This window comes from Microtus ochrogaster, chromosome 22 (genome assembly GCF_000317375.1).
Source record: "Microtus ochrogaster isolate Prairie Vole_2 chromosome 22, MicOch1.0, whole genome shotgun sequence".
Taxonomy (NCBI): domain Eukaryota; kingdom Metazoa; phylum Chordata; class Mammalia; order Rodentia; family Cricetidae; genus Microtus; species Microtus ochrogaster.
In genome coordinates, this window is record NC_022023.1 from 24885625 (window position 1) to 24898228 (window position 12604).

At 46.1% G+C, this 12604-nt stretch overlaps 1 protein-coding gene across 1 annotated transcript in view; it reads right to left on the reverse strand.

The window, feature by feature from the left end:
* Positions 1–12604, reverse strand: part of Igf1r (insulin like growth factor 1 receptor) — a 277878-nt gene that overhangs the window by 26217 nt on the left and 239057 nt on the right. The window contains exons 14-17 of the mRNA XM_005357770.3: positions 6737–6839; positions 5795–5865; positions 538–767; positions 152–262 (exon numbers count right to left, since the gene is read on the reverse strand). Coding sequence (XP_005357827.1) covers positions 152–262; positions 538–767; positions 5795–5865; positions 6737–6839 — 515 coding nt within the window. The remainder of the gene's footprint in view (positions 1–151; positions 263–537; positions 768–5794; positions 5866–6736; positions 6840–12604) is intronic.

The window sequence follows — 12604 nt, forward strand, 5'->3', positions numbered from 1 at the left end:
TAAAAAAAAAAAAAAAAGATCTTCTCACACAGATTCTGGCCCGCCTGGATCCAGGCTGAGAAGTAAGGGGATTTAAAAACCCGTATCCTACAAGGGAGCTCTTGACGGAAACGGAACAGGGAAGGTTAACATGGAGAGAATCAAAACTGACCTCCACTTCTGGCCTTAGAGACCGGAGATAACTTTTGAGATCCCCACGCGTCATTAGTTCCATGATGACCAGGGTGGGCTGGCCTTGGGACACCACACCCAGCAAGCGAACCTGGAGGAATCAAGAAGAGAAGGATTCAGAGGGGTAGGGCATCCCATAGGATGACCTATGCCTGTTGGAACCGTGTGGTGCCGGGGCCTGCGGCCAGGAGCAGAGTTCTGGTGAGAGGGTGAGACCTCCACCTCATAAGTCTGCGGGCCACGGGAAGGAAAGTAACAGGGAAAGTGTCCACTGGGTAGAAGACAAGGCAGCGAGCCCAGCGTTGTGGCCGAGGGCACAGAAGCAGCCCTAGGGATGCTTTCTGTCCCTGTCAGACACTCTCTTACCACGTGGTGACAGTTGAACTCCTTCATCACCGAGGCCTCGTTGAGAAACTCGATTCTTTCGCGCATACTTGCAGCCTCATTCACGGTCTTGATGGCTACTCTGGTTTCAGGTTCATCCTTGACCACGCCCTTGGCCACTCCTTCATAGACCATCCCGAAGGACCCTTGTCCAAGCTCCCGGTTCATGGTGATCTTCTCTCGGGCGACCTCCCATTCATCGGGCACGTACACTAGGGAGCAAGAGATGGAGATTGGAACAGGCATGGAAACAGCCCTTACACAGACTAGAGAACAGAAGATGCTGTTCCCTAAAACCCACAGAGGAAACTGTCAAGGCACAACACAGTCAAAGACAGACACTCAATCCTGAGGACTCCATGACACTTTGAGAGTGGTACCAGCATCTAAGAACCTGAAGGAAACAAAGAAACCAAAGACAGGAAGGAAAGAAAGCAGTGCTTCCCTTTTCCTTCCCTAGAACAAAAAAACAAAAAAACAAAAAAAAAAACAAAAAAAAAACCCAGCCAAACAAAATAAAAAAACAAATTAACCCTAAGAGATGAAGTAGGAATTTTCGCCCATCTTTATCAAGGCATTAAAATGAATGTCAGAAAGAGAGAGCAGAGGGGGGAATAGATGGGAAGGTAAAGGTCCAGAGTGTGTGTGAGGACAGCTAATCTCCTCCTTCTCAGATGAGCCTAGAGGTGAGAAGCCTCCTCTTCACGGGCTCTCGACCTATGCTAGTCAACAGAGCATCTGACACCAAGGCTGGCTTTTTGAGACTTTGAATATGGCTGCTCCAAATGACGCGTGCTGTGAGTAGAACATCTACCCTAATTCAAAGACTTGTTTAAAACAAGTAAACAAAACAAAACAAAAAAAAGATAACCTTTAGAAGTCCCCCCCCCACCCCCTTCAGACAGGGGCTTGTTACTTTGAAGACAGCTTGGACTATGTTTCCGAAAGTCAAGGGGACATGTCAGGGACCACAGGCGCTGATCTGACTCTTAGTGCATGGACCTCATCCCACTCTTTCCACAGCCATGTTGGACAAACCCAGTATGGTGGAGATGGAGAAACTCAGCACAACAAAACTAAAGCAGGCAGACACTCCAGAGGAAACTCCTCAGCCTTCAAAAGAAATGACAGAGGAGCAGAAGTGAGTGGGAGAACTGGAGAGCAGCGTGCTGCAGGAATGCCGTGTGTACCACAAACACTGCCTGCCTGTTCCCCTCTGGAAGCTGCCAAGAGGTGGGAGCACACGTGAGTGACCATGCTGCCCATCTCACAGCAAAGAAGGGAGAACTAGTGAGGATGGAGACCGTGCCTGCCTTGCCCATCTGAGTGGAAGGAGAACGCGCATGTTGTTGAAGGAAGAAACAGGGTGTGAGGTAATGAAAACTATAGTGGAACTCTAAAGCTTAAAGTGCCCTGCAGACTATACGATGGCATTTAATCCTAGCACTGCTGTTGTGCTGTTCAAGTGATGCGAATTACTGGAATGCATAGTGGTTCTAAAAAAAAATCAGTTTTTATATACGGGTGTTTTGCCTGCGTGTGTGTACGTGCCTGCGTAGGTATATAGACAATGCCTGAGGAGGACAGAAATCCACATCAGATCCTGTGGAACTGGAGATACAGATGGTTGTGAGCTGCCGTGGGTGCTGGCAATCACGTCAGGGTCCTCTGGAAAAGTAGCCAGTGCTTTTTAACTCCTGAGCCATCATCCTCTTTAGACCCAGAATGTATAAATTTTTAAAAATAAAAGTTTTAAGCATCTAACCAAAGAAACAAAACTAAACCCAGAGGTTGTAGCTCAGTAGTAGAATGCCTGCCTAACGAGGGAGAGGTTCAGGATCCCACTGCAGGGGATCTCTAGAGAGGCAAGTGGGGTCTGGGACTGAGGAGGACTTTGGCCTGGACTCTGTAACCTCCGTGACCTCCCTGACAGGAACCTGAACAGAATTCTTTCTCCAGCTTCCACTGTCGGTTATATCTGATCTGGTTTGAGAAAAAAAAAAGGAAGCTAGTAAGAAATCATACACAAGCGCCGTTACACAACTTCAGTGGGCAGAGTGAGAACTGAAATCATATTAAGCTAACACATGGGATCTGTAAAAAGAATACTCATCCCACTAGAACCATCATCAAGCATGGACACTGACAGCCCATCTAAAGGAGGATGGCCAGCAGACACTGCCTCGAGGCAAGAAGGAAGTCCTGGTTCAGACGAGACTTGGAAGGGAATTGTGGCTGTGTTTGCTTTGATGCTTTCAGATGCTGAGCTGCAGTTGGAGGCGAGAGGCCACTAGCAGGCTACCATAGCATTCTTAACATCCTCATATGACAGGCACTTACCTTTAAGTGATGCCTGAAAGGCAGGATGTTTGTTATAAATTTCATGTTGGGAACAACACCAATTTATATTCTGCAGACTGTAACATACATTTGTAGTGGTCTGAATAGGAGTGAACCCCATAGGCTCATAGATTTGAATGCTTGGTCATTAGGGAGTGCCACTACTTGACAAGGATTAGGAAGTGTGGCCTTTTTGGAGGAGGAAGTATGTTCCTGAAGGTGGCTTTGGGGTTTTAAATGCTCAAGTCAGGCCCAGTGTCTTCCTCTTTGCTTGCTGCCTATGGGTCCTGAAGCAGAACTCACAGTTACTTTCCAATACCATATCTGCCTGCATGCCATCGTGTTTCCCAGCATGATGGTAATGGATTAAACCTCTGAAACTGTAAGCAAAGCCCAATTAATTGCTTTCCTTTTAAGAGTTACTGTGGTCATGGCGTCTCTTCATAGTAATAGAACACTGACTAAAACATCTATTTTGGGACAGAAATTCTCTAGATAGTTCAGGCTTGACTCGAACTTGCTGCCCTTGAATTTACAATTTTGCTGCCTCAATCTCCTCAGCGCTTGGACTACAGGTGTATGCCAGTGTACCTGGCTCCTATGCACATTTTTGTATCAGATCATTACAATGGCACACACAAGTCTGGAAATTTCTTAACAAGAATTCTGTCCTCCATCGGACTCGGATAGCTTGTGACTCCGCAGAGGGTGATCTTGTTTAGGAGAGCACAGGAAATAAGGTCTTTATAATCTCTCAGTAAGGACGGGGGTCCCTGTCTCCATTTATTATCTTCAAGGATCCAGGCTAGCTGTTAGTGAGCATTAACTACGTGGCTTGCCGTAGAACATGGAGTTAAAGCCCACCGCATCCATTCCTTGGGAGGTCCCTGAAGCTAATGCCCTCAAACCCTTTTCTAAACTCAATCCAGCACTGACTTTAGCCAGCATACCTCAGCTTCAGCAGGCAGAGTGGTTCCTAAGTGCACACAATATTATCAGCACTTTCCTGCAGGGGGTTCTTAGTGCACTCTTGACAGCAGCGACATGCAGATTAACTTCGGGGAGAAAGAAGTCTGTAAGCACCTCTGATCTGCAATGTCACTGTGTAGCTCTTTGAGGAAAATGACTGTGGCTGGTGCTTGTCAAAAGGACAAGTAAGTTCAGATGAGGTGACAATGTTCTCACCTGTTGGCCTGAGTGGGGACAAGTTTTTTCTTGCTTTGTTTTGAAGGACAGCAAGACTATTTCTCCAGCCGCCCCCCTCCCACACCATTGCTATTTTACAAAAGCAGTTACTGGGCTGGACATCATGGCTGTGTGCTTCAGCTACTTAGGAGACAGAGGTGGGTGTGAGGCTCACTTGAGCCCAGGAGTTTGAAGCTAGCCTGTATAACATAGTAAGGCTCTGCAGGAAGGTCTTGCCTCCAACAAAGGAAAGTTCTTTATATAAACAGTGCACACGGGACTTCTTGATTTTGCTTGTTTGCTTTCTTGTTTGTTTTTGGTGGTGTGGGGAGAGAGCCTGGGTTCTGGTAGGCAAATGTTCTACCACTAAGCTACATATCCAAACCTGCTTTGTTTATTTTTAAAGGAGGAAGATCTTTTCCATAAGTGACTATGCTCTTAAGGTGGTACACATCCTTCTACGGTACTTTCTATGCTTTACAGACACAAACATATGCATGTACGCCTGTTTAAAAAATAACTCCATGAGACCTTTGGTAAACAGAAATAACATCGTTATTCTGCACCTGATTCAAATTCAGAAGAGGCTGTTTTTGATTGGCTTTACTATAAACATAATTCAGTTAGAAATGATTAAAGAAACCATAGTAAAACCATACAGATTTACACAGGGCTTTTACCCCAGTGTTTCTGTTTTTGTATTTGAACAGGGAAGCCAATCAGAATAATCCTGTTTCTTTTCTCTTGCACATCTACTTACATTTCTGCAGCAAGAAGGCAGCAGAACAACATTTCCCCTGAAGGCATCCACCACACTCACGCCCCTGCGCATTCCCTGCCAGACCTGGTTACAGCTTCCCTCCCTGCCCTGGCAACCTCACAGTTTTTTTTCCAAACACCACCTTATCAGAATTTAGGTGGAGGGGCTGGGGATGCCCCTCTTCCTGACTTCCTACTGTTGTGTGAGCCTGAACAAGTCCTTCTCAGAGATTCTTTCCTTGCCTGCATAGGATAGGTGTGAGAAACGCTACAGGGGCTTAGCGAGGAAATGGGATAGTTTTTGGAAAGGCCACCAACTTAAGGATAGCATTACAGGACTTCTCTCCAACTTAGCTGAAACGTCTGAAGTTAGGCACTAGGTAATAAAGAGACAGTTAAAAAGACAAAAGAAGAAATAACCAGTAGGTACAACTGAGGTTCCAAGTCAGAGCCATTAAATTAAATGACTTTCATTTACTGCTAAGGGGAATATAAATGGGGTCAAGGCTGTACAACCCCAATCAGGACAGAATAGCAGAGGGATTCCAAGATCATGCATAGCTACATAGCCCTGACTGATACGGGAAGAACTGGAACCTGGCCTGAGCTGAAGCCACGCCGCACTCCAGGTCAGCTGCACCTCATCCTCTTAACGACGAGGATAGCAGTCAGAAGGTTTCTTTCACTCCGCTGTACCATGTCAAGCAATTGAGTAAACCGACGTCTAGTCTACCTATAATAAGTACTTGCAGAACCTAGTTTTCACTGGGACATCTGGGAATCCCACAATTTTTAACAAAGTCACTGAGTGTTAAAAATGTTATTAAGAGACAAAAAGGAAATGCTATCAAAGGCAGATCAAAGGGCAACAGAACTTCAAAATTAAGCAAAGCTTTTTATCCAGGTAGTAACACCGAGAGCTCCCATGGTCCCCGACCCTGGTCAGGATCCTTACCGTCAGCTGCGCTGAAATACTCGGGGTTCACAGAGGCATACAGCACTCCATTGCCCAACCTGCTGTTGTTTCTGTCAAAAAAGATGAAATCCAGGTCAACAACCCCATCTCTACACACTATTGTAAACGCTTTCATCTTTGTCTTCTTCCTGTTTCATGAGTTGTCTTGAGGAAGACACAGAAAGCATGCTCACTGCCAACGGAACCTTGCTCTGCATTCCTGATTCAGACCCTGTGGGCCAGCAGATATCTGAGGTCAGACCCTTCAGCTCCATCGGCGGCCTCAGATAAAGAGTTTTTTTTTGGGGGAGGGGGGAGGTTTCGAGACAGGGTTTCTCTGTTGCTTTGGTGCGTGTCCCGGAACTAGCTCTTGTAGACCAGGCTGGCCTCGAACTCCCAGAGATCCGCCTTTCTCTGCCTCCCGAGTGCTGGGATTAAAGGCGTGCGCCACCACCGCCTGGCCAGATAAAGAGTTTTTAAAGAAGCATTTGTTTCTTTGCTTCACTAGAAATAACAAGGCTTCCTTGGTAGAAGAGCCTGGAGAAGCTCTTCACAGGATAGTAATCTGTGCGCCACTACAGCCAAAAAGGGAGAGATGGGAGCTGGTTGGTAGCAGTACTTGGGAGGCAGAGGCAGGAGGATCTTGGTGAGTTCAAGGCCAGCCTGGTCTACAGAGCGAGTTCCACGACAGCCAGGACTACACCGAGAAATCCTGTCTCAAAAAGCCAAAAAAAGGGGGAAGATGGGTACCGAGAAAGAAGCATGCCCCCTTCCTGTTGTTAATCATTAGAAAATGTTCTTTTTGTCTCTGGAGAACGTCCGACTAGGAACTCGGGTTGTCCAGTCCACACAGTATTTTCCTCCACGGACGATCTATGTGCAACTCCAAACTGTCAAACCACCTGGCTCCAACTACCGTCTTCTGCTGGCCCAGACACTCACCTCTTTCTATGGAAGACATACAGCATGATTACCAGTCCTCCCACAATCAGCAGGATGGCTACTGGCAGAGCGATGATCAGATGCATGAAGTTCTCATACGTCGCTGCGGAAACAAGGGGAAACGGGAAGGTGTCAGGAGGTGAACAATTGGCTTGTCTTGCTTTTATCTATGGTTGGAAGTATGATAAAAACCATTTCTGGAGAAGCCCTTACTCCTTCCCCCTCACACTCTAGGAATCTTCAAGGTGTTGTCAAGACTAGCCCAGAAAACAAACTGAACCACTCAGAGGAAAAGGTAAATAAATACAGACCGATGGACTATATTCCCTTTAAGGACTGCATATTCTGAAATAAGAGCTCGAATGACGGCCTGAAGGCAAGTGATTTTTGTATGTAGTTTTTTGGAAGCGTACATATTTGCTGAAGCGGAATGAACAGACTCTTAAACACGCATACTAACTACTCATGTTATGCTGGTCTTTACAGAAGTTCCATGGACAGCTTGCCCCCCCCCCCGCCCCTGGATACTTCTTGCCAATGTTGCTTCGAATCTTCTACAAATATGCGAAACAAATTCAAATCTAAGACCATAGAGCTGGCCACAGAACTTGCTAACGGTACCCGTGTGGCAGATGATGGGTTTCAGGGGTTCAGGTCTCTAACTCTGAAACTTCCGCCAGACACAAGAACTCAGGATGCAGATAGATGGAGAAGTGTGAATGCACACCGGGCAGGAATGCATAAGGAAAAGAGGAGACAGGAAGACAGGGGATGCCCTCCAGGAAAAGTCCTTCAGCCTGTGTCTTGACGGAGAAAGGTATGCTTTTCCTCACGTAAACAGCCTCCCTACGGGGGGGGGGGGGGACGTTTTACAGATGGCGGTTGATGAAGAGGCTTAGTTCAAGGTAAATCGTTTCCCATCCTATTTTGCAGATTAAAAGCAGTCAGTGCCTAGGCAGTAAAGCCTAGGAACCGCAACAATGACCCGGGGCTCAAGATCTCTCCGAGTGTGTAACAGTGGCACTTATATCTTGGGCCAACCAACAGCTCTCTAATTGGGCTTAAGACCTGCTCACCAGGAGGAAATTCTTGCCTGACACTGTAAACCTAGCCTATTTGTGACTGATGAGGTCAGGGACCCTAGGAAAGAAACCACTATTACTACTGCTTTCTTAAACCTGTATACTTCTAACTACATTCTGCATATGTATGCTTACACCCACAGATGAGTGCGCTCGCAGTCCTCATCAAAGAAGCTTGCTTTTTTTTTTATTCTTCTCAGCAGGAGATGGAGAGCAAGCATTAGAGCAAACTACAACTGGTCAAAATGCAGAGAACAGCAGACTGTGGGGTACCCATTTCCAAGGGATACATGTACATCGCAACCCCTACAAGGAAAACCCATAGAACACTCCAGTAAAGCAGGCGGTAAGACTAACCAGAGCCCCATGGTGTCTGCGGAGAGATGGTACCTTTTCTGCGTAAGAGCTGCATACATAAATTCTCAACGACACGGCTACCTAAAGAAGACTTGCATAATGACAGCACCAGCTGACACGCTTACGGGTTGAGGGGAAATCTCGTAAGACCCCGCTGTTAGATGAAAAGCTACATGCAGGCAATTAACGGCTGCTGGGGGAAAGAGAATCAGTTTTATCCAGGCATAAGCTCCCTGATAGGTTATCCAACCCCAAGCGGTCAGCCCTAAACACATATACATATAGATAGCACTGAATGGGCTTGGCAAGTCCTCTCTATCTATAAATATGTATGTGTGCGTTGTGTAACAGCAACGATTAAAGAAGACAGACGGGGACATAGGAGGAGTTGAGGGAGAGGAAGGGGTGGACATGACGTAAATACAGTACTGATTTAACACAGTACTGAGTAAATACAGTAAGAAAATTCTCAAAAACTGCAGCTGAAGCATTAAAAAATAAAACAGTAAAAAAAAAAAAAAGCACCAGTGAACTCTCTCAAGGACAGAAGTAAACTGATCAGACTCACTCATGTACTGGGGAGATAGGTGTGTGTGGGGGGGCAGAGGGGGACCAGGTGCACTGCCAGGTCTAGGAGGAGTTAGGGGAACATCCTATTCTCCCTGGGAATGTTGTGCATTGCTTGATTCAGACTCAGGAAGAAATCCTCTTATAAGCAAGATGAGAGAGCTGGCCAGTTTTCCCGGGGTTGCACTGGCAAAGGGCAAGCCAAATTCTCAAGTGAAGGCCTGGTCCTCCTGTAGTGCTTGCTCATAATGGTGGTGAGCCTGGCAACAGAGAGGCCAGATACCAGTTATGTATCCTATCAGAAAGAATCCGTAAGACTTCAGTTAAAATGGAAAACCAAACCAACAAACAAGATGAGTGGCTGGAGAGCAGAGGATGTCCTTGAGTGCTCATCTGAGTGACCAATGGGGCACGGATACGTAAGGGAAAGGACAGAGGTATTCAGATGGCAGCATCCTGGATTTCAGGTTTGTTATTAAGAAGCCCACAGCAACTCCAGACACCCTAGAAGACATGTCTACACTAGTGCCGATGGGATGGCTTTGCAGGTTTTCCCTGCACTTGCTGGGTCACCCTGGCAGCCTGAGGTCAATCCCTGGATCCCATGTAAAGGGAGAAGAGAAACCAACTCCTCAGAGCTGTCGTCTGACCTCTCCACGTGGGCCGTGACATAAAAGCCCACAAGTGTGCACACTGCACACACAACAATAGTAAGTAATAGGAATGTCTATTTGGAAAGGAGCTGGGAACTCACTGGAGACATCTTCATGGACTGTAAGTCACTCACCAGCATGGTTAGTACATAACTAAAATCTATTTATTCTTGAGCTATTACAAAAGCTGAATCCATTTCTTTTCTTTCGTTTTGTTTTTCAAGACAGGGTTTCTCTGTAGCTTTGGAGTCTGTCCTGGAACTAGCTTTTGTAGACCAGGCTGACCTCGAACTCACAGAGATCTGCTTGACTCTGAGTCCAGAGTGCTGAGGTTAAAGGCGTGCACAACCACCGCCAGGCTGAATTCATTTTTCATATTAAATCTCTTTTTTAATCCAATATCTTTCTAAAAGGAGTGAGGTTTGGCACCTTCCAACTCCTAGAAGTATTCCAAGGTATCACTGCTACTGAGGAGCTCCCACCACAGCCTCTCCTGCCCCTTGGAGAGTTCTTGTTTTTCGATCACTGATACCAGTGGTCAGGCTGTGCTGTGTTCTGAGTTTCCCGTTTCAACAGGGACGCGGAGAAACTGGAACACATCCAGAAGAACAAAACTGCTAGGAAACCGTCTGTGCAACTGGTCCTCAAGAAAAGGCTGAAAGGGGAGAAATCTGAAGAGGAGTTTAATAGCACACAGAGCACACAGAGTTCCTTAGAAACAGCACGTGGTGGTGCGAAGCTTTCAGGGCACCCCTCTTCTGAGGACTCAACACAGGGAAGCACACTAAACCGCAGCTGCAGAGTCTTGTCGGAACCAAGGAAAACTCCCCAGGAGCAGCGAGAGCTAGCGTGCAGCTTCAACCCCTCCTCGGGTGTGCCAACTTCCACCGAAGAAAACCCATCAGAGGGTTTCGTAGACTCCCCAGTGGCACCCTAGTCTTGGTGTTACAAATGGAATGGCAAAGGTTGCTACAAACATGCCCTCTCCTAACGATAGCCTGGCTCACTCAGCTCCAGAAGCCAAGACAGCTACTTCAGAATACTACCTAGGCTGTGTGCTCTAGGAATAAGCAGAAGGCTGGGGAAGGGCTGGGGAAGGGCTGGGGAGGGGGGGAACTATGACCAAGCCTGGACAGATTCACAGAAACAGCGGGGTTCTACTATTGGTGAGGTGGCACTTTGTACTGTGGTCAGAGGGTAAATGTCCCCCCAAAGACTTGGATGTTTAGGGCTTGGTGGACAGCCTGGGGCACTACTGGGAGGTAGTGGCAACCTTAGGAGGTGGATCTTGGAGGAAGTTAGGTTACATGTAAGCAAGGTCCTCTGAGAGGACCCTGTCGCCTGGTCCTTTTCTTTGCGGGAGAAATAGCCTTGCTTCATCATGTATTCCCGGCTTGTGATGTCACAGCACAGGCCGAAAGTAACAGAGCCAACTGACCATGGACTACAGTCTCCAAAAATTGTGAGCCCAAAGAGATTTCCTCTCCCTCTAATTACCTCCCGCATTTGTCAAAATGAAGAGCTACTGTAATATCGCAGTGAAAAATGAGCACACAAGTTAGCTATTGAGACCGGGCTACCTGGAATAAAGGAGAAGATTCGGACTGTAACTGCCAGAATTCTCTACCTCATTATTCCTAAAACCTAAACCGAGGCCTCGCAGCAGCACATAAAAGGATCTTAGCTTACTGTGTATAATTCTATTCATCTCTGTCCTTTTGTTATCAGTCACTAGGAGGATTTTAAAGCACATCTTTCGACACCTGGAAATGGCTAGGTGGACTATCAGAGTTTCAACCAACATAAAATTATATATATTATACATACATCTTTGCCATGTACAACATATTCTTGAAGCATGTGTACATTAACTCAATTAACATAAGCATCAACTCACATCATAACTATTTTTGGAGGTGATTAACACTTTCTCAGCAATAAAGAACGCTTTATTAATTATAGTTAATGCTACAATTCATCTCTTGAATTTATTCCTTCTATCTACCTGAAATGGTGTATCCTTTGACCAACATCCGGTAAGCTGAGTTCCCCAGGGAACCTGTGGGACTCTCGGTGAGCTCCTCCTTTTAGATTTACTTTACATGTAAGCAAGGTTATGTGTATTTACCTTTCTGCACCTGGCTAATTTCATTCATGCACAAGTGTTGTTGCAAACATCAACATTCCCTTTGGTTAACAGATGAGCTCTCTGCTATGGACACGAACCACACCTCACCCACTCCTCTGCTGGTAGATCCTTGGGTTATTTCCATTGTTTAGCTATTGTGACTAGTGCTGCAATAAGCAAGAGAATGCGCAACCCTTTGACACAACTGACTTCATTTCTCTTGGACGGGGATTGCTGGATTTGTTGAGACCTTGTTGGAATTGAGAGAAGACTGGTAGAGACACAGACACTAAGAAATAACAGTCCCCTGACACAAGATTCTAGCCACCAACTCAAAAGCTGAGCTGAGATTCTGGTGGGGTACAAAAGAAATTCACATCTGATCCTCTTGTATCATATTTGTTCATATATTTTACATGAACATGAAACGATCTAAAAAATCTAGTTTCCAGTAAGACATAAAAAGGCACTATGTAAAAAAAATGCATTATGTACAAAATTTCACCAAACAAAAGTCTCAATTTTCAGGATCAAAGAAGTATGCGGCCCTTAGTTAATCATTTCATAACATTTAGCTTTACATATGATATCACCATACAGAAGAGCCTTCTAAGAATCCTATCTTCTCAGTGGTTTGAGCGATATTTGTAACATTATCCACAAGCCTCTGGGCAAACAACGAACATAGTATCTTTCACCATATCCTGGTGGATGAAAAGTACATCTGTTTTTCACCACTGGACAGATGGGGGGGGGCAGGGAATGCCTCTGCATGGGATGCTGTCCTGTAGATTTGAGTCCTAGAGCAGGGAAATCAGCCGATCCCTGGGTTTCTTTCACCTCGTGATTTCTGAGCGTTGGCTCTGAGCCTTAGCTGGTTTCACTGACTAGGCAGGAGGTGGAAATGTTCAACTCAATGTTTTTGCAAAATGCTTCTACACATACGCCAGGGTGAAAGCAAAGTTATCTTCTAGCTCCCCAGAGGTGTACTATCTAGTTGGCCACATGGGATAAGGATCCAAGTTTCACCATCTTCCCGGGCGGAGATCCCAGATAACACATTGGTTCCTCAGTGTGACCA